This window comes from Brassica napus, chromosome C5, assembly GCF_020379485.1.
Source record: "Brassica napus cultivar Da-Ae chromosome C5, Da-Ae, whole genome shotgun sequence".
Taxonomy (NCBI): Eukaryota; Viridiplantae; Streptophyta; class Magnoliopsida; order Brassicales; family Brassicaceae; genus Brassica; species Brassica napus.
Genome location: NC_063448.1, coordinates 4,178,530 through 4,201,053, shown reverse-complemented (window position 1 = coordinate 4,201,053; position 22,524 = coordinate 4,178,530). Strand labels below are relative to the sequence as shown.

Here is a 22,524-nt window from a genome sequence, read left to right as displayed (position 1 = left end):
TTTTCTTATATGTTATATTTTGAATTTTTTAAAACGACTTTAAATTACAAAAATGTAAGTTTTCCTTAAGTAAACGACTAAAAACATTAAAATGACATGTATCAATTCGATGGTTGATTTGAAAGCTTTCAAAATCATATGGAAGATAAAAGTCAAAATAATTCAACTGTGAAAACAATACTGTTCACTTTTTTCAAGAATGTGTTCGATGGAAAAAATAAGTTTTTATGTCATAATTTGTTTAATGTCCAATCCGATCAATCCATGATGTATTAATTATCGTTTTGTTCCATTATTTTTAATAAAAATTGATCCGATCTGTCGGAAAAAAATTATATAATAACAACAAAAAATATTTATATATATATAAATAAAATGATCAAATATATAAAAGAAACTATCGATAATATATACAAATAACCTCAATAATAGTTTGAATGTTAATTTCCTCTATTATATATTAATACCAAAATTACCAATAATAGTTCTAGTATTGTGATCATCACCACCTTCGTCTTCTTTATGCGTCAAAAACAAATCCTACACATTTTTTTTTAAATCCAACAAAGGTTACTGTCATCAGCTCACATGGATCGGCTCTAGCGTCATCAACAAAGCCAGGCAAACGCATTTCTCATTCTCGGACGTCCGTTGATCAAGAAAGCGTTACGCCACTCCTTTTTTCAATCGACGACACACGGATTACTACAAGCATGTGATCACATCGATTCATGTACGTGAATGTGATATGCCCCAAACAGTTTTGTTGAATTTTATGACAAGTTCAGAGATTTTTCTATTCCGATATATCATTAGCTATATGTCCCTGCGAATACACATTTGGCAAACTTGAAGTACACCTTATAATTACTTCAAAAACAAATACTTAAACAAAACGATACAGACTCAACTGTTTTTAAAAATCCAAATTACCTAATTTTGTTCATTTTTTATCAAGAGTCGGACCATCACGAGATTTTTGGTTCACATGTCTACGCTCTTAGTTTTGATCTCGTTTTTGTAAAGTAGGTACAACGAATTGTTATATTCTTAGATTAAGAAACAAACAAAGATATGTTTATGATCTGCGATCATAATAAAGCTCCTAGGAATCTTTGAGCATCGTTGTAAGTAAAAGAGCACGAACCACTCCCACTTCATGTGGTGGGCCATTGTAGTTTTAGTTAAAAGAGGGATCCATATAAGTAGTCCTCCTCTCGCGTGGTCGGAGGATCTTCTAGCTTTAGTTGCCATTCACGCTAATCAAAGTTTTAGATACTCTGATTTAAAACGGATTTTAATAAGGAACTCAAACCAACTCCATTAAGGCTTCTTAATCATTCCTTTACTCACTTTTTACGTGTGTCATTGTTCTTTTACAGCACATGAATCCGATATTATATAGTACCATTATTTATACAGTGGTTAATTGATAATTATATAACTAAATAGTAATTTTTAACATAACATTTTTTCATTTCAAAAAAAAAATTGATTTATATTTCAACATTATTAATTTATATTTTAACTTCAATTGTTATAAAAAATCATAAACGTATTTTTGTAATCTTATTTCTTTTGATTTGATATAACTATTTAAATTTGATTTTATTTAAATTTTAATAAAGATAAAATTATATTTTATAAAAATAGTTTTAATTATATTATTGTGTTTAATGATTATTTATTTTAAATATATATATATCTTTCCATCTAATTTTAAATATATACATATATATATATATATATATATATATATATATATATTTACATATAAATATAAATTCTAATAAATTTGAGATTTTGTTTGTTTTAGTTAAACTGAAAAATATTTTTGTTAATTTAAACGATGAAGATGAACAGATAAATTTAAATAATGTTTAAATATTTAACTATCAAAGTTTTTTGGATTAGTGTTATTTTATTTAGTTTATTTTTATTAATGTGAGATACATATATACATATATATATTATTATTTTAATTATGATATATAAATTATTAATATATTTAATAGTTTACCATAAATAAATATATATATATGGAAAATTGACATTAATGATGATATATGAGTTATTTTTAGAAAAAAAGACAAAAATAGCACTAAATCAAGTTTTTGTTCTCAAACTAGCACTCAAGGTCAAAAGTCACAAAAATAACACTTAATGTTTTATCAAAAGTCACAAACTTAGGGTTTAGAGTTAAAGGGTGGGGTTTAGGATTTAGGGTTTAGGGTTTAGAGTTTAGGGTTTAGGGTTTAGAGTTTAGGGTTTAGGGTTTAGGGTTTAGAGTTTAGGGTTTAGGGTTTAGAGTTTAAGGTTTAGGGTTTAGGGTTTAGGGTTTAGGGTTTAGGGTTTAGGACTTAGGGTTTAGAGTTTAGGGTTTAGGGTTTAGAGTTGAGAAATGAGGTTTTGGGGATAAGATTTCAAATTTTGAAAAATAAAAAAATTAAAATTTTCAAAGGATAAACTTAGAAAAGTACTATTTTGATCATTTTAGTTTTTGATTGATATTTTTGTGATATAAACTTAGAAATGTGCTATTTTGAAGATTTGCCCTTATTTTTATTATCATATTTAAAATTCTTGCAAAAAAATTTAAATTTTTATAAGGAAATTTTACATCTCACAATTAATATGATGTCATGTCACTGTTTTCTAAAACTATGTCATCTATTTTAAGTGTCATGTCTTTTTTTTTTAGCGAGAATGATTGTAGTAACGACATGTGTATAAATCACTTCGCAAATATAGTCTACGTGATACGCATCATCTAAGATGTGATGCTTCATGCTTGTAACTTTAAAAATCTAGGATGAGACTTAATAAGACGATAGTTTTTTTTTTTTTGACATTTGACTGTAACACTGAATCGGTTTAGATGTATGTCATACCAATATCGATGGTCAAAATTGTTTAAAAGCTTGTAATGCTGTAACCACTGGGTTGAAACCTGCGCATTGCGCAGTATAACAAAACGTAAATATACTTTATATTATTTAGAAAAAACAGTTAGTTATCATTTGATCATAAAACATTCACATTTCACTGCTAGCTAAACTTAATCTATATAATCATTTCATATACTACACATATGTTTTCTAAATAAAGTTTATGAATAAATACGTTATAGTAACACTAAAAATATTGTGTTGTTAGAAATGTTAATATGGATTATAAGAATGTATAGGATACAAATAATCGATGAAACATGGTTTGTTATTTATATATGTCGTATTGTTAAATCTCGGGCATATGGCTAAAAAAGGAATGATGCGTATAGTTATATCGTCTTTTTATTAAAATAAATGATTTGTATAGTTATTGTTAATAAATGGTATGACCATTCACATTTTTTATAATTAGTCTTGTAATAGATGACTTTGTAATCAAGTATTGCGAGAGAGTCTATGGTTGTGACACTTAAGCAAAATAGCATGTTTGTAAATAACTTACAAATTAAATGTTAGTTTCTAAAATTGTTTCTCTATTAATATATAAAGAATATTCGTCAAGAGTTTATTTTGTAACGGTTGATATTTTTATTAAAAAATTACCATATTAATATGAGCATTTTCATTAAACAGTAATCTAATGTGGTCTCAAATAATTATTGGAGTAATGTAGAAATGAGTTGTGTGCAAGTCTCACTTACCATAATTTGGTTGGATCTTAATTCTCCTACCTTGCTTGCAATGATGAGAACCATTTCCAAGTTGAATAAAAAATCTTATATTCCCAACCTAACTACATTTGTAAATACATCCCCATTACAAGAGTTCATATTTGGTTGATCTATTTACGAAAAAAAAGGTCTGATTTATTATGTAGTTGTAAATGCAGGTTATTAAACAATAATAATAGTACTCTACTTGTTTAGAGAAGTTTTGACAATACCGCGCTTAGTAAATACGAGTTGTGTATATGAGTTACCGGCTTACAGCTAATTAACAACTATGATTGTGAGTTTGACCAAATAATTATAAAGTTTGACCGTGATTTATGGTTGTTGGGGGTTAGTTGTCCCAAGCCCTACAAGAACTAGTACGAAAAACTACTGCGTCCAAGTCTTATAAACAGCTGGAGCTCGAACTTTATACATATAGTTATCAATTAATTGATTCCATCAGATTCCCTGTTATTCTTTATGTTTCCTCCTGTGACAATGAGATATTAATATATTTTGTTTTGGTACTAATCTAGGATTATTTTTGTTGAAAAAAGGTAACTACTAGTATTATTGCGTGTGCTTCGTATCATAAATCAGCATTTCGTAAAGAGATGTGATTGTTAATTTGTTTCCACCGCATCTTTAATTTGTCTGACTTTTATGAAAAATGATATACCACCACCAACTATGTATTGATTCATTCGTAAGAAGTAGGGGATCAGTCCTGTTCATACTTAAGAAACAAAACTGAAACTACCTGACCAAACTGCACTTAGCAGCTACTGTTGGGATCATGATGATTCCCTGGTTTCATATTGTGTGTTTGAACCAATGTTTTTAAACCCGACCCGGACACCGAACCGGACGATTTACCGGGTTACTGGATCACTGGGTCGACCGCGGGCGAACCGCAGATTAATAAATGAATTAATTTTATTATATAATAATATATCAGCTATGTAAATAAATATATAGAAACTAAAGTTTAATATTTTCTAAACGTTTTTATAAACATAAAATAATAGTTTGAATATGTATATTTTTTATGTTTAATAACATTCAGAAAATACTTAACTTTAATTTATATATTTTTATTTTCATTTGATATACAAAATATCAAAAAATAGTTTAGATTATTTATAATTTTGTCTAACAAGGTAAGAGTTATGACATCTAAAAAAATCAAGACATAAAATTTATAAATATTTAAATGTTTAATGTGAATAATAAATTAAATTTCAAATACAAAATAAACCAAAAGTAAAAAATTATTATAATAAATTATCAATAACGGAAATAAATAAACACCAAATCACATCAACTAGTTTTGGTTCTCTCTACCATCGTTCACTTTATTTTCTTCAAGTGACATAGTGAAATCTTCATTAAAATCTAAAAATCACAAATATAAAACTGAAAAGGAAAAACCTAACTTTTTTTGGTCAGTATATAACTTCTTAATTAGAAATTTAGAATATAAAACATAATCTAAAAACATAATTAAAAATTAAAAAGAAGTAAAAATTATTTATTGGTTCAACCGGTATCGGATTCCGGGTTCTACTGGATTTTTGTGGGTTTTTGCGGGTTTCTAAATATTGGGTTTTTCACAAAACCCAAACCGGATTTTTTCTGGGTTGCTGGGTTTATCGGTTCAACCGCGGATCCGGGTCGGGTTTCAAAACACTGGTTTGAACTGTTATTAGACTATATACGATGGTCATTAGTATTCGACACCCTATTTTACCTTTTTAATATTCCACATAATCTTCCACATATTAATTCAACATCTATTCATTTTTTATATCCTATAATCGTTTTATTTAAAAAAATTCAACATCCTACCCCACCATTTTTATCTCATATTTTTTTAATATATTTTCATTTAGTGAACACTAACACTCTATTTAAAATATATTTGTCAAAGTTAAATAAATCAATTTGAACTAATTTATACTAATTTTATTATTTTAATTTTAATTAATAGACACAGAAATAACAATCATCATTATAAAGTACTCCCTCCGTTTCAGAAAAATCCATGTTTTAGAAAAAAAAATATTTCTAAAAAATCCATATTTTACCTTTTCAATGCATATAATAATGATAAATTGTAAATTTAAAAGACATTAATTGTATTTACTGATCTTTGATTGGTTAAAAATCATAGGAAATAACTAAACAAGAAAAACAATGCATTTATTGTCAAATTTTTACGCGTTTTCTTAATAAGTATGAAAACTCTAGAATATACATTATTTTGAAACGGAGGAAGTATAAAATTATGAATATATAAAAACCGGTTTTAATATTGATAATTATTGAGATTTGAGTAATTAAAATTAGAAGAATTTTGGATTTTAAAAATTATTATTAGTATCTATTCAACACAAAATTGGTTAAAGGTTAATCATATATATTAATATGATGTTTTTATATCCAAATGAAACAAGACTATTCTTTATAAATAGATAATTAAAATTATAGTTTCTGGTATAATTTTTTTAAAAATAGTTTAATATAAAATAATTAAGATTCAATAATTTTGTGGAAATAAAAAACACATAAATTTCACCAACCAATAAAAACATATGATGTGGGTCGTTGCCAACATCTACTCTGCTTATAATTTGCCATGTGGCAGTGTTGGATCCATCTCATTTTCTTTTAGACTCACTGCATTAATTAAACAGTTGAAAACAAAAGTTCAACACACTGCTCTTAGCCTGTAGCTTCATCAATATTACAAAACAGCAAAAAGGAGACATTAGTACTATTTAATAAATTTTCTAACTCATGTTTCATAATAATAACAACACATCATAAAACTGGTCAAGTTTTTTTGGCCGTAAGATTATTAAGTTGAATAAGGGTTTGGAGCAGCTTTTATTTTTTTTGTTGCTAAAAAAAAAGAGCAGCTATGATTTCAAGGTGTGATTTTGATTTAGTGAGTATTGTTTTCAGGAAAGAAAAAAAGAAGACAAAGTATTATTTTTGTTTGGAAATTATCAGTCTGCTTGCCAGTTTAACTTTGTTTGTTTTCAGAAAATGACAACACAGTATCACCTAGATTTTTGGATCCTCGTAAACTTTACGCACTGTAAATTCATAACTGCAATTTCAGTAATGGACGATATTATTTGTTCTTCTCAAGTTGCAATATTGGTAATAACACCAAAAGATTACACAATGTGTCCCTCATGCCATATTCCACCTATTTCAGAAAATTTCAAACTACCTTCAAATCCTGATAACTGAAGAAAGTGTGTTCCAAAAAAAAAAAAGAAGAAGAAAGTATGTATTATGTGATCACACATTATTATTACACTATAGAAAGGAAAATACTAAAGAAAAAGAATAAAAAATATGTTGCTTGGATCCAGCGGTGCAAAGATGAGATCTAAACGTAGTGATTTAATCACACGGCTGTTAGAAAAGCTGAGTGGGAAATTATTCCGAAAGAGGGTTAGTTGGACTCGGTCTCAGAACAAATATATGAGTGTGTCACAGCAAAGAGTCTTCTGTTTAGAATACTATTTAGTTGTCAGTAAAAATAATATTATCTTACACATAAATCATTATATGATTTATACATGCATGTATGTGTACTTATATATGTTATAATATTCTAAAGCACATGTCAGAGTAGAAGCTAGAAAGCAAAGCTTGGGCATGAAGAGAAGAACCCTCTTGCTTGCACAATGAGACTTTAAAATAAGTACATTTAAAATAATGAAATTTTTTAATGGTGTTTGAGAAATTTGATTGAAAAAACATGGTAAAACTTACATTGTTTTATACACTTCCAATGTGTAAAAGTTAAGACATGTATTTATCAAAAAAAAAAAAAAAAGAGAGCTGGACATGGTAAAGAGGTAGATTAGGTTGTGTAATAATGAAAAAGAAAAGAGGAAAGTAAAGCAGTTTGGCAGTAGTTGTTCTGTCCCTTTGTTTTTAATAATCATATTATGTCTCCTCTGCTTAGTGTTAACCTCAACATCTCTCTCTCTCAACTAGTAATTATTCTCTTTCTCTAGGTCTTTTATTGTCTCTAAACACAATTATCACAACTGTTTTATTTGATTCTATAAAAAGGTTGGAACTTGATGCTTGCTTTGGTTCTCTTTAGTTACTTTAAATTCTTCATTCTTCCCAATTCAAGCAAAAACAGCATTTGATACCTCTTTCACTTTGAGTGTACTATCTCTCTTCCCCTATATACCTTGTTTGGTTTACTGTAACATGTAAAACTCCCACCGAACAATTTGATTCTTGTTTTGTACTCTTTCCTGAGGGAACCACAATCTTGGAGTATCTCAAAACAGGGTTTGTCCCTCAGTCTTCCTTCAATTTATTAATTCCCCAAATCATTGCTTCTCTGATCCTACCAACTTGATCATATCCAATGAGGCTGTGTCAGTTTCCTTCATTTTAAATTCAAATTCAAAGTTCTCTGATCTCACAAGCTTTGCATTCATCTGAGTTTTTGTCTTTCAAAGGTCAAGTCTTTCTTTCCTCTCTCTCTCTCTCTCTCTTGAAGCTTGAAGAGATTGGTTATGAGATGAGACAGTGACTTTGCTCTCTTTCACACTCTTAAAAGCGAATCTCCTTTTTTTTTTCTTTCTTTTTTTACTTTTTTCTTCCCTTTGTTAAGCTCCTGTGAGCTGTAACTTAGCTAAATCCATTGCTCATTACCACTTTATGCTCTGAAAGAAAGTTCTCAGCTTTCTTTTGTCTATTGTTGTTCTCTTTAGTTACTTTCTTCGTTTGACTTGTGTACGAATAAGCATTTATCCTAAGAGAGTTATCTTTCCTTAACTTGCAAAGAAGCAAACTTTGTTTAGAGGGTTTGAATCAAGAGGAAATGGGTGGAGAGAGCAATGAAGGTGAGATGGGGTTAAACCATGGAGATGATCAAAGTGGGATCTCAAGAGTTGGAATGCCTTTGTATGCAAAGTCAGATCCTTTCTTCTCTTCTACAGATTGGGATCCAGCTGTCAATGTTGGTGGCTTCTCTAGCTCTCACTATCCCTCATTGGCTATGGACAACCCAGGGATGAGTTGCTTCCCTCATTACCACCAAACCGGTTCTGGTTCTGGCTATCCTGACATGCCTGCTAGTCTTCTTCCTTTTGGTGATTGTGGAGGTGGTGGTGGTCATTTTCTTGGTTCAGACAAGAAAGGGGAAAGTGTTGGAAGATTGGTCATAGCTGGAGATGGTCACCAGGTTTCAGATGATGTTGTTCTTGGTGGTTCCTCAAACAGAAAAAGAAGGCAACCAGAAGCCGAATCACAATGGAACAAGGTGAGTTCTGGTTTGGTAGCAATAGGTTCAAGGTTTGATTCTCATCAGATGTAGAAAATTTAGTAAAAAGACTAAAAAGCTTTTGATGTGGTTTTGTGCTGAGACAAGTGATTCTTGATTAATTGGCAGAAAGCTGTGGAGGAATTTCAAGAAGACCCTCAGAGCCAGAAGAAACAGAAAAATGATCAGAGTAAAGAGAAGATGAACAAAGAGAGCTCACAGAGTGATGAAGCACCTAAAGAAAACTACATTCATATGAGGGCAAGAAGAGGTCAAGCCACTAATAGTCACAGTCTTGCAGAAAGGGTAATGATGACTCTTTTGCTCTTTGTTTTCCTGCCAATCACTGTTTCTGAGATGTTTTGCTGCTTGAAGGTTAGAAGAGAAAAGATCAGTGAAAGGATGAGACTGCTTCAAGAGCTTGTTCCTGGATGTAACAAGGTACTTGGAGTTAAAATGTGGCTTTTAGCAGTTTTAACTTCCTTTGATTTCCTGAGTAAATTTTAGCTGAGAGTCTTTTTGTGGTTGGTGATTGATTCTAGATCACTGGGAAAGCGGTTATGCTTGATGAAATCATCAACTATGTTCAGTCTTTACAACAGCAGGTTGAGGTAAGAACAACTCCCAATAACGCCAGATTCTTGAAACGCTCAAGTTACTTTGCTCGAGGTTTTGGTGCTGATGTTTCTTTCTGTGTCACACTTGCTTTCATTTTCTCCAGTTTTTGTCTATGAAACTCTCGACGGTGAATCCAGAACTCAACATTGATATAGACAGGCTTCTTGCTAAAGATGTAAGAAGCTCAGAACCCCCTCCCAAAACTTCACAATGAAATGATTAATAGTTTGCAAGTTATGAATTAGTACTAAAGCTACATTTTCTACGTTCAGCTTCTGCAGTCAAGAGACAGGAACACTCCTACGCTCGGTCTCAATCCTTTCGCCCGTTTTCAAGGGACAATACCGAACATTTCTACCACCACAGCTCCACAATACAACTCATTACCTCAGGCAAGCAACAGCAGACACAACACATCATGCTTTTGTCACCACTTTAGATTCTCTTACACATTTTTTTTTTATCTCATCTTGTAGACAACACTAGAGAGTGAACTACAAAGCCTCTACCAAATGGGGTTCGTCTCAAATCCATCTACTATGTCTAGTTTCTCACCTAATAATGGTACACAAACTTGCTTCTCTCCATCTCTCTGTCTCTTCCTTATGTGTCTTTATTGATAGTTTCTTCTTGCCTTAGGTCCATTGAAACCAGAGTTCTAGTACTTTCAAGGATGAGTTCAAAGGAAAATTTGAAGAGAGAAAGAGTTTGTATAGAAGAAAGGCTTTTGGCCTTAAGTATCATATCTGTTCTTCCATGTTATTATTCTTTCTTAAAAAAAACAAGAATGATTTGGATTCTCAGTTGTTGTTTTTTCTTTCTCAACCAAGAATGCATTTATTAAAATATGGAATCAGAATACATTGTTTTTACATTATCCAAGTGAATATTGACAATATATTAATATTTTATTTTATTATAGATTTACACAGTCTTCTTCATTGTTGTGTATACACATCTTGATAAAATGCAGAGTGAATCTCTCTTTGTAGTAAATGGTTTGATAACTGGTTTCTCAGTTGATGCATGTAACCCATCCCTTGGTATCTTCAATGGTTCCTGTCTGAATACCGACCAGGACCGACCGCAGTTTCTGGCAGACAGATTCATCCCCAGTTTCATACCTTATTCTGAATGTTTCAGAAAGATTATTACATCAGGCCAAATCTTTGTTTAAAGCCATTTTGAGTTTTCTTTTTTTTTTTGTTACCTTTTGTCCTGATATGTTATAGTGCCTACAGGAGCAACTCCAACAGCAGTTCCAGTGCAGAAAACTTCATCTGCATCCATTACTTCATCCACATGAACTGCCTTCTCTACTACCTGATCATATCCCAAGTATGAGATACTTATCTAAGTTTATCATTGTTGGTTAAAACAGCTTTTGAGTTGTGTTACCTTATAACCTTGATCACTTGCGATCTCCATCACACTTTTCCGAGTAATCCCCTCTAGGATTGTTCCATTAGTGGCAGGAGTTGAGATTGTCCGACCCTGAAGTAGTGTTATTAGGAAGATACAGCAAAATAGAGTTCACAGTATATATGTATATGTTTACCTTTACAACAAAGACGTTGCAAGAAGAAGCCTCCTCAAGATACTTCTTCTTTACAGCGTCTAGATAAAGAATGTCTGAAAACCCACGGCTCTTGGCTCTGCTTAGTGCTTTCAAAACCTACACCACATGGCTTATCAAAACTTGTTGCCTTTTTGAAAGTAAGTGGGTTTATATACTTACCGGGGCATAGTTTGTGATGCTCTTTACACCTCCAGCTCCACCAGGAGCTGCACGGACATACTCTTCTTCTACATAGAGGTTAAGAGCAGCGGTACCTTCCTATAAAACCAGTAGAGAAAAGACTCACCAATTGTTCTATTAAAAAAAAGTAAATACCAGAAGCTCGTAATCCCCAGGCCCGAAACTACAACATCTAATATTAGTTTCGTCCCAACGGTCACTCGAACTGAAGCGCAATGGCCATAGTCCTTTCCAGTTGAGCTAACGACGCCTAGTAACCAATCGTTCTATTGTCACTGAAGAATAGCTTAAAAAAGAAAGGATATATATAAAGATACCTTGAAGTAGTTACCAACAGGAGATGCATAGACAATGAATGTATATTCAGGTGCAGGTGCTAAACCAAGAACTGGACCACTTCCCATCAACAGAGGTCTTATGTACAAAGACCCTTTCCCTGAAGGAGGAACCTAACCAAAGTCCAAAACACACACAAACTCACTCACATCCTCAAAAGAAACCTCTTCAGAGAATGATAATATGTTTGTTAACAAAGAAAAGGCGTTTTGTACCCAACGTTTGTTTGCAAAAGCGGTTTGTTTAACTGCATCAACAAACTGATCAACAGAAGGAGAAGGCATGAGCATCCGTTCAGCTCCAAGCTCCATTCGGACAGCGTTGTGATCAGGTCGAAACAAAAGAAGCTTCCCGTTTTCTTTCCTGTATACTTTTGTACCTTCATATATCGCCTGCGAGTAGTCCACTGATTAGTAGATAGTTCAGAGAAAAATCAAGAAACGTTTGTGGTTACAAGAGTACTCTTTACCTGTCCATAGTTTAAGACTCCAGCAGAAGGACTTAGCTGAATATTACCAAAGCGGCTAAGTTCACCTTTAGTGAACTCACCGTCTTTTGAGCATTTCATGACGTACATGTAATCAGCTGGAGTTAGACCAAACCCGAGATTATCCCAATCCATATCAGCATACTCATTATCATCTCTACATTAAAAATAGAAACAAGGATTGTGAAAAAAGAGATTTTCTAATGTAATGGTAAAGTCAATATTTACATGAGTTTAGATCCAAACTTACTGATAAGTAGGTTTCTTACGCTCCTCTTGCAACGCTGATGCAGCTTGTGCGTTGTACTTAGAAAAAGATTGTAGCTGAAAAAAAAATAAAGACATTAAACAAATATATTTGCATCTGAGATGTTGAGTTTTGTCTGGATAAGACTTTATACCGTGCGAATATGTACATGAAGAGGTAACACCAGACTTTTGCGCAGAGATGAGAATGTTTTGTTCATCTTCACAATCACAGAGCCTTTGTCTTTGGTGGTGAAAAGATGATTCTGTTGATCCGATAAAGTGGAAACAAAGATAATTAAAGAGAGAAAGTTTTTTTTAAATGATTTTTACCAAAAACGAAAAGGTGAAGAAACCACCAAGAGCAGTGTTAAATTAAGTATCCAACAGGTACGTGATTGCGAAGCTTATGTGAAGTGTGTCTGCTTTTATCTGGAAAACGTTGTGAGTTTTGTTTTCTTTTATTTTCCAAAGTGGTGGACATTGGTAAGAGTTCTTATCTTGTTTTTTTTTTTGTGTGTTTATTATAACTTTTTTTCTTTGCTTTGTCACGTGTGTTTATCCACCTGATTAGATCCAGACGTGTCTCTCTGAAACTAGAGTTTAACTAAATTAACGGAGCTTTGTTCTTGTTTCGTTTTAATGGTGGTAAGTGAAAGAATGAAAGTAGAAAAAAATATATGGTGTAACTTAAAAACGAGAAATCCTATTTTTGAATTGTTTACAAGTGATTAATTAGCTTATTATAATTCTCGATCCAATGATAATAATTAGCTTTTATATGTTGTTTATGGAGGGCGCTTTTCAATTAAAAAGTAGTCAAAAACTCTCATCAGTTACGTTGTATGGATTGTTATTGGCCCGTTTATTTCTTCACATACATTAGTAAAATAGATTAAACTTTAAAGACAAAATTTAGATTACAGTTTTTCCTTGATGGGAGCTCGAAAGATTAAGAGGGGGGACTTGAGAAATGATAGCCATGTCAGATGCAGATGTTTTTGTCGGATAAACAACCTCCGTTCGTTGTGTCCTCTCCACATCATTCGTCTTTCCAACGTCTTCGTCCATTACCATTTGTATATTCAACCTTTTTATATCCCGTAGAATTTTCAATTGGTTCAGTGTTTTATAATATGATTATGAATTGGGAGATAAATACGAAAGCTAGTGGAGATCGAGAGCCACGTCAGAGAAATAGCCTTTTTCTACGTCACTTGTCCCTGTCCATATAGTGGTGGTATTAAAAATGCTTCGTCTCACCCCTTCGTTTACTTTTCATAAGAACGAACCTATTTTCTTTGACAAAACATTTGAATCCTAGTTGTCATATCTAATCAAAGAAACTAAACAGGAAGTTTACAAATGAAGTTCGACAAACCAAAAAAAGAGGTGAAAACGTAGAATTACGTTTAAGTGGTATGATTCAAAGGGGATTAGACATGTCTCACGAAAAGTTGAATATGTTTAAGAAAATATTTTGTGAACAAAAAAAAAAGTTTAAGAAAATATTCACCAAGAAGACCTTAATTCATGAAAAGCTTGTTGGTCTTCAACCTTGGTTAACAACAAAAAATATTTTGTGAACAAAAAATAAAGTTTAAGAAAATATTCACCAAGAAGACCTTAATTACATCCAAAAGGTAAGCCGGGCTAATTTAGCTGATACTACCTCATAAGCGCACGACATGTTTAAATGCAGCGGTTGCGGTTATGGGTGCGGAAGTTTACGGATGCGGGTGGTTGCAGTTTCAAGTGTTATTAAGCGTTTTGTATGACTGATACAACGTTTGAAAATTGTTGCATTTGCAGGATATTTGTGACTGATTGATTATAAGATATTGCAGCGACTTAATAATAAATTACCCATATCAACATATTATAACATTAAAAAAATATAAAAAACATACTATTGTAATAAAATATAATAATTATCAATATAATATGATTAATAAAAATATTAGGTTTATTTATAAAAAATCAAATTAGCTGAAAGTTATAATTTTAATAAAATTTGTTTTGAAGATTTATATTAAAAAATTAAAAAATATTTTATTTCGTTTTATATATGTGTATATCTTTATATATGTGTGTATAGAAATGTTTTAAAATTCTAATAAATAGTTAGTTTAAAGTTTTTATAAAGCAAATTACGATGCTGTTTGTGAATTTTAATTAATATATAAAATATGTATATATTTTTATTTATAATATTTCTATTTTAAAATATTTTTGAAAATAACCGCAAATGCTAGCTGAAACCAGTTTTTGATTTTAAGAGGTTCGAAACGGTTTGGAGCGATTTGTAGCAGTTTGTATGATTGTTTCAAAACGCTGTTAACCGCTACCAACCGCAAAAGCTGCATTTGCGGGTGGTAACGGGAAAACAGTCAGGCCCTAAAATGAAGGGATGCACGGAATGTGACAACGCCCATTTCGAGAGTTCCAAATCTTTTGATACATCAAAGAGTGCAACATAACAATTGATTTATTTTTCTCTGAAATTAATCTATCTCCAACACCCAATTCTTAGTGTCTTGGATAGAACCAGTTTGTATTCCGACAAGAATAGATCGAAGTTGCTGCGTTACAAGCCCATCTCCAACTTTGTACTCAGTCCTGCAGATAAATTAATAGATAAGTGTATGATTATAAGCATCTACATATGTACATATATACTATATTCATCATGTATGTGAAGAAGAAGAAGAAGAAGAGACCTGGTGTTCTGAAACGTGATGCTCCCAACAGAAGCAACTCCGGTGGCAGTTCCAGTGCAGAAAACTTCTTCTGCTTCCTTCAGTTCTTCTACCGGAACTACTCGTTCTTCCACCTGTCCATTACAGAACAGAAGAGTTGCAACAAAGTAGGAAACAGATAAGTAGACGCACTGTTTCTTGGATTCCAAGTAAGTTTTCTATGATTTAGCTTTAGTTATAAGGGACTGTATTTATTTGATTTATTATTTACATTACTTAAGTCAAACTTTATGTTTGAATATGTAAATTTACATTAAATAAACTGAAACTATCCTGAAACTGAGTGTATATGTGCTCTGTTTTGCCTCAAGAGGAACAAAGCTGTGGAATGAAACTAACCTTGTAACCAAGATCAATAGCAATTTCGATTACGCTCTTTCGTGTGATCCCTCCGAGAATCGTCCCGTTTGTAGCTGGAGTCACTATTGTATTCCCCTGAAAAGACTCAAGGTACTTCAAATTTTTTACAATACAAAAGAAGCATTCAACTTGTTTCTTAAAAAGAAGAGTTTCCCTCTTACCTTCACAAGGAATATATTAGAAGCAGAAACTTCCTCCATATTCTTCTTAGTTTCTGCATCCAGATACAAAACATCCGAAAACCCTCTCGCTTTCGCTCTTCTCATGACTTCAAGCACCTTTTTTTTATTACAGTTTATTACCAAACACAAGACTCACTCACTTTAGTACTTGAAACCATGACTTGATAGTGTTTTAACTTACTGGACCGTAATTAGAAATGGACTTAACGCCACCACTTCCTCCAAGATACGCGCGTGGAATCACCTCCTCAACGTAGAGATTCAGTGCTGATGTACCTTCCTATGCAATCATATTCAAAATCAAGATTGATCTTTTGTGTGAAAAACGAAGAAAAAGATCTTTGACAGCACTGACTTTAAAATAGTTTTGAACAGGAGAACCAAACACAAGAAACGTAAACTCTGATGCTGCAGACAAACCCAAGCTTGCTCCACTTCCAAACAACAATGGTCTGAGATACAAGGAGCCTTTTCCAGGAGGAGGAACCTAATGCAAAAAAAAAAAAACTTGAGCTTTAAGACAACTAAACCAAAGATGATATGGAGCCAGAGCCGGCGGCTTGGACATATATAAGTGAAATATTGATATATAACCTTCAAATATATAAGAAATAATTTGCATAAACACATACTGCCAAATTTGTAAAAAATAAAAATAAATTCAAAAATCTTATTAAATTGTCTATAATCTCATGACCTGTATTGAGGAATAAAACTATATATATATTGAATGTTTTACCCAGCGTCTGTTTGCAAGAACGGTTTGCTTAACACCTTCAATAAACTGTTGAACAGAAGGAGAATGCATACACATTCTCTCTGCTCCTTTCTTCATACGCACGGCATTTAACTCTGGACGAAATAGAAGAACCCTACCATCTTCTCCTCTGTAAGCTTTCATCCCCTCGATTAATCCCTGGAAAATCTACCAGAATTTTTTTTATTATGTGATGAATTATTGTGAGTTTTTTGGATGAGTTTTGAAGCTTTTGCCTGGCCGTAGTTGAGAATTCCAGCAGCAGGGTTGAGCTCGATGTTGCCGTAACGGCTAAGGCAACCTTGTTCGAAGTTTCCTTCTCTGCAACTTCTGGTGGCGAACATGTAATCTGTCCGTACAAGACTGAATCCGAGGTTGTCCCAATCCACATCAGCATACTCTTCATCCTCACTGCAAGATAAGTTACTTTTTGGCTAGTAAATATTCTTTTTATTTACTTTAAGCATCAAAAGTAAACGTATATTCTCCTTTTATCATCTCACATTTAAGTTTTAAAATGACTATATATTTTGACATATTAAATTATATTTCACGCATGTATATATATATAACTATAAATCGCAACTGCACGTAGTAGAATAACCTTAGACTTTAAACCAAACACAACCTTTGATTTAAGTTTTTTTTTTTGTTGTTGCAAACTTTAATTCTTAGTCCTTCTGAAAGAGTGGGTTGAACTTTAAGCCTTTAACTATTGAACCAATAACACTGATGACCGGGTCGCTTGAGGTCACACAAAATTCAATTTAACTAGGAGAGTACACTTTTAGCATCTAGTTTTTGCCTTTTACTTTATGTTTTTTTTTTAAAAAAAGGGCTTACTTTATGTTTTTTTTTCACTTATTTATTACTCAATCTTTTTATGTTTCATGATATAAATATTTTTAATGATATTTTTTTGTTTCAAAATAAAAGTGATTTTCACATTTCTAAATAATTTTTACATTGATTGGATATAGTGTGATCAATCAAATTATATAAACGTATTTATGGTTGGTACAGTTATATCTAATTATATACTCCCTCCGAATATGAATATATGATCTTCTAGTTTTTTTTCCTTGTATAGAAATGTATGATGTTTTAATTTTTTTTTTGTAAAAAGATGATGTTTTAATTTTAATTAATGCATTTTACTTTTAAAATAAAATATAAATCAAAATGTAAAAATATAATTGGTTGAATTTTATCGGGAATCAAATAAAACTTTAAACTAACTAAAAGTAAAATACTGATAATTTTTGTAATTTTTTGTATTTTTAGGACAAACGTTGTTGCATTCGAATTGATAAATACCGTCCTGTCCCCACCATCTTCGAGACATGTTCTTCTACAACAGAAACTGCTGCCTTAGTCCCATGCATACGAAATCCACAGATCTGTATTATTTCATTTACACATCAAACGCGCGCGTGAGCTTAAAGGAAAGCCAAATCTCTTTTTAATTACTAGAATACATATATATATTAAACATATAGCAAAATATGTTGTAGTTGTTTCCTTCTTGTATAGAAAAGAAGAGTAGAATACTTTTTGTTTTGTTAAAGGTTAATAAGAGTATAACGTTTATTCGACGAACGTACAAACGTTTTTTTTTTAAGTAAAAGTACAAACGTTAGAGAGATAGAACAAAGTTGTTGAAGATTGAGATAAGCAGCGAAGAGCCATGAAGAATGTTGTATGAGCTTTGTGTGCACCAAACTGAAACTCTTTAAGATAAATGTTACTGTATGATTCTATTTTCAGAGGTTATAGAAAATGAATAATGAGCTTGTGCATACAGCATACTCAGAAGAAAATATTCCAGAAACTACAAAGAGGGAGAGAGAAGAGAAGAGTAGACTAGAGGCAATTACAACTATGTTTACTGCTACTAGTACTTGTATTTATACTAGCTTTGTGAAACCATAACTTTTCTTTACCCTTACCACCAAATTAAAGTACCGTGAAAGATATGTTGTAACTTGTGCTTTGGTCTAGATGGTATTCAGTTTAAGGCGATAACGAGCTTATTAATTTTTCGTTATATATAAATAATTTGATATTCGGTTTAAACCTTGTAGAGAATAAAAAATAATTTATCATGATAGTTTTTAATTGGTACATATATATATTAATAAGCAACTTTGAGATGATTATGCATGTATATACATGCAAACACTTAGTATATACTCCCTCAATTTCATAATAGATGATATGTTGAAGAGTTATTGATGTTTCAAAATATATGATGTTTTATATTTTTTAATTAGTTTAAAGTTCATTGAAAACTGTGTGACCAATGATGTTTTATAGTATTTTTGATGATTGGTTGGATTAGATTTATTTTATATTTTTAGTGTGTTACTTTTTAGGAGAATGTGTATGTCTTAATTCTTGTGCATTCATCTAAAACATCAACTATTTGAAACAAATGGAGTATATATTAAGCACAAAAAAAAAATTTATAAAGAAAAAGGATAATATATATATATATATATATATATTGATTATTATCCAAAAAAAGAAAATTCTTAATCATAAGAGAATTAAAAGTAAGAAACGCAGGCAAAACATTTAGTGGAAATAGTATTTTATATGCTCGAAACAATTTGACCGGACTAAGGTGGTGTAGTTAAGCGGATATGAAACCATACTTTGGATCTCATTTGAATATCCAAAAAGAATTTTTTTCCGTGTTTTATACTTCCGGTTTAAAGATTAGTGTGAACTCTTCTATAGACCATGAATACCCCATTAAAAAACAAAGACAACTTTTTCCATCCGTAATTTGTCTCTTTCCATATTGTCGTGATATCAAAAGAACAGTGAGGTCTTTTTTGTTCTGTATACTCTTCTTTTTTATCCAGGAAGGAAACAACTACAAAATAATTGATATAGATACAAACCTTAGAGAGATAAGAGAAAGTTGTTGATGAAGATTGAGATAAGCAGCGAAGAGCCATGACAAATGTTGTATGAGCTTGTTGTGCACCAAACTGAAACACTTAAGATGAAATGTTATTGTACGATTCTATTTTCAGAGGTTATAGAAAAAGAACAATGAGCTCTAACTCTGAAGAAAATACTCGTGATACTACAAATAGGGAGAGAAAAGAGAAGACAGGAACATTGATATAAATATAGAGAGAGTAGAGGACAATAGAGAAATTTACAACTATGTTTACTGCTATTAGTACTTGTATTTATACTAACTTTGTGAAACCATAACTTTTCTTTACCATTACCACCAATGTACCTTGAAAGATATGTCGTGAACTCGTGCTTTGGTCTGGATGGTATTCAATTTGTTGTCCTAACAGCGAGAAACTGAAAACGTGTGGTTACAGTTGAGTCTTGACTCTATCATGTCACGTAAAATATCAATGGGGAACTAAATGTATACCAACTTTTAGTTCCTTTCATCAATTAAATGTGTTTATTTTCATATTCTATTTTTGATAATGCTATATACTATTGAGGCCATCCCATTTATATTATTGTCTCTTCATTTTCGATACAATATTGTTGAAAGTATTTGCATATATGGGTGGTTGCGAGAGTTCGCCAATTTTGAATATCTACATGGTAGATGCAGAGAAGTTGGACAAGTATGAGATTGTAGGTGGTATGTATCCTTCGCGATTGCTGTTATTAGTAACATTTACTCAACTAACGGATGATATTTTTTGATCCACTGCTTGTGATTACTTAAGAGATTTTTCTTAAAAAGCTGGATATTTGGAGGTTTAGCATTTGATTAATTTGTATGACTGATACTTTTGAACTATATCTAATTGTATAATCTAGTAACTAGATTAAGACCAGCGCCTTGCGCGGAATAAACATTATATATATAAATTATTTTATGTATTATATGTTCTTACATATTATGAAATAATAAATATATATTGAATAATTAAAAGTCAGTAACTATTACATATATAATTAAATTGGTGCGAACGTATAAATCAATTTTATTAATCCAAACATTTTTTAAAAAAAAATTGATAGGATGTGTAATTAAATTTAAATGATATTAACATACATAGTATATTTTTAATATTAATGTCTATTTTTTTTTTTTTTTAAATGATGCTTTCTACTCATATGTTTTTTTATCATGTGTATTTTTAATGACAAAAACTTTAAATTACTGATAACAAAACTTTTATTGTGGGATTAATAATTTTAGTAATTGATAAAAAATTTATCAATGTTAGTTCAAAACTTTTATCAAAAAAAATTATTCAAAGTAAATTTTGAAACTAAAATATTTATTTATTCAATATGGTTTATAGTTTAATTTAGAATGATATATATACATATATATTTTAAATCTTAATGATTAATTAAATTACACTTTTACTTATATAATTTTGTAATCATTTGTATTTTGGCATAACAAAAATTTTAAACCATGGATCGAAAAATTTGAATGTGAGACTTTTAACAGTTTTAGTAATTTATAGTCATTTTTTAAAATTCAAAATATAAAATATACAGAAAAATGTAAATGTAAATTTTTATAATATGGTTATTGTGTTTTTAAAAATATTATTTTAATAGTTTTAAATTAAACAAATTTGATAGAAGATACTTTTTTTTATCAAATCTTTATTATTCAAAATCATTAATTGTCATATATACTCTACCCACATTAGGCAATTCCGTAATCTTTATTTAATGAAATAATAAATGATATTAATAATTAATTTATGGTTAGTTTAATAAAAAGCTTATTATATAATGAGATGGACCAACCTATTTCTCTAATAATTCTAAGAATCATCCTAGTGATGACATGTGGCTACAAAAAGAAGTCGTAATGTTTCACAAATAATATATAGGGGATAGTTATTCTTGGGTTCACTCCTTAGGGTGAACCTCTAGGTTCACCAACCAATAGGATTTCATTATTTCAAATTTGATATTTTTTAAAATAGGAAACAAAATATTGTCAAGTTATATTACTTTTTTAAAATAAAAAAAGTAAAACAAAATAGTATTTACAGAAAAAAAATTAATTTTTTTTTCAGCAAACACTAAACCCTAAATCCTAATCACTAAACTCTAAATCCTAATCCCTAAACCCTAAACTCTTGGGTAAATCCTAAACCCTTGGGTAAATCCTAAACCCTTGGATAAATCCTAAACTCTAAATAAAAAAAAACTAAACACTAAAACTCTAAACCCTAAATCCTAAACTCTAAACCCTTTTGTGTTTTAGTGTTTAGTGATATTGATTTAGAGTTTAGGATTTATCCAAGGGTTTAAGGTTTACCCAAGGGTTTAGGGTTTAGGATTATGATTTAGAGTTTTGTCGACGATATTAAAAATATATATTTTGTAATTAGTATTATTTTTTTATTTTTATTTTACCTTTTAATTTAAAAAACATAATATAATTTGACAATATTTTGTTTCATTTTTTAAAAGGTATCGAATATGAAATAACACAATCTTATTGGTTGGTGAACCTAAGGGGTGAACCCAAGAATAAGTCATCTAGTAATTAGTATTCAAACCACAGATCCGTTGTATACTACTGTACAAGTTATTTACTTAATAAGAAATATTAGTATGTGATTTAACCTAAGCATACTAAATAAGCAAATAAGCAAAGTTTGGTGAGATGACTGAAAATGATGTGAGATACGAAAATAAAATATTTTGATACATATAAACTTTGCGTATCAACTTGTAAAATTGATTTTTTTTAAACCATCCAAAACTTAATTTCCTTTGCTATAGCTTATGTGGATGTTTAATTATCTCTTGCCTTTGTAATCCTTGAATTTAAATTTAATGAAAGTTGTGTTCCAAAAAACCATCCAAATCATTTATCCATCTGTTAACATTAACTGAATTTGTATGGTTACGAAAAAAAAGGTACATACATCACAAAATCCCCATAGATTTTTATTTTATTTTCACAACTGTTGTAAATTCGTTGAACCAATATATCTAGGCTGTGATTGGTATTCAATGGAGTAAGAAATGAAAATAAAAAGGTGAAGAATGGAAGAAAACGAAAAATAGGCTGAA

General features: G+C 30.7%; 3 protein-coding genes across 7 annotated transcripts; 1 reads left to right on the top strand and 2 right to left on the bottom strand.

Annotated features, from left to right (window-relative positions):
- Positions 1-7,703: 7,703 nt before the first annotated feature.
- LOC106350625 (transcription factor bHLH74) lies at positions 7,704-10,511 on the top strand. Of its 2 annotated transcripts, none has more exons than XM_013790487.3 (8): positions 7,704-8,972; positions 9,099-9,278; positions 9,348-9,413; positions 9,515-9,583; positions 9,694-9,765; positions 9,863-9,982; positions 10,067-10,154; positions 10,230-10,511. In XM_013790487.3, the coding sequence occupies exons 1-8, from the start codon at positions 8,532-8,534 to the stop codon at positions 10,250-10,252; spliced, it is 1,059 nt and encodes a 352-aa protein (XP_013645941.1). In that variant the 5' UTR covers positions 7,704-8,531; the 3' UTR covers positions 10,253-10,511. The 2 variants fall into 2 exon arrangements, with proteins under 2 accessions (XP_013645941.1, XP_013645946.1); XM_013790492.3 differs by having other exon boundaries at positions 7,723-8,972; positions 9,102-9,278.
- On the bottom strand, positions 10,408-12,911 carry LOC106350617 (branched-chain-amino-acid aminotransferase 2, chloroplastic). Its single transcript, XM_013790479.3, has 10 exons — positions 12,574-12,911; positions 12,423-12,496; positions 12,155-12,329; positions 11,901-12,077; positions 11,667-11,798; positions 11,329-11,427; positions 11,149-11,265; positions 10,989-11,084; positions 10,801-10,913; positions 10,408-10,720 (listed from the first exon to the last, which is right to left on the bottom strand). The coding sequence occupies exons 1-10, from the start codon at positions 12,637-12,639 to the stop codon at positions 10,606-10,608; spliced, it is 1,164 nt and encodes a 387-aa protein (XP_013645933.2). The 5' UTR covers positions 12,640-12,911; the 3' UTR covers positions 10,408-10,605.
- Positions 12,912-14,838: 1,927 nt separating this feature from the next.
- LOC106350639 (branched-chain-amino-acid aminotransferase 1, mitochondrial) lies at positions 14,839-19,651 on the bottom strand. 4 transcript variants are annotated; one of them, XM_048757944.1, is made up of 11 exons: positions 19,552-19,620; positions 19,386-19,475; positions 17,794-17,876; positions 16,713-16,887; positions 16,459-16,635; positions 16,075-16,206; positions 15,901-15,999; positions 15,699-15,815; positions 15,517-15,612; positions 15,139-15,251; positions 14,839-15,037 (listed from the first exon to the last, which is right to left on the bottom strand). In XM_048757944.1, the coding sequence occupies exons 2-11, from the start codon at positions 19,440-19,442 to the stop codon at positions 14,923-14,925; spliced, it is 1,164 nt and encodes a 387-aa protein (XP_048613901.1). In that variant the 5' UTR covers positions 19,443-19,475; positions 19,552-19,620; the 3' UTR covers positions 14,839-14,922. The 4 variants fall into 4 exon arrangements, with proteins under 4 accessions (XP_048613901.1, XP_013645956.1, XP_013645967.1 ...); XM_013790502.3 differs by having other exon boundaries at positions 19,386-19,651; XM_013790513.3 differs by lacking the exons at positions 19,386-19,475; positions 19,552-19,620 and adding an exon at positions 18,112-19,327.
- Between the last annotated feature and the right edge of the window lie 2,873 nt (positions 19,652-22,524).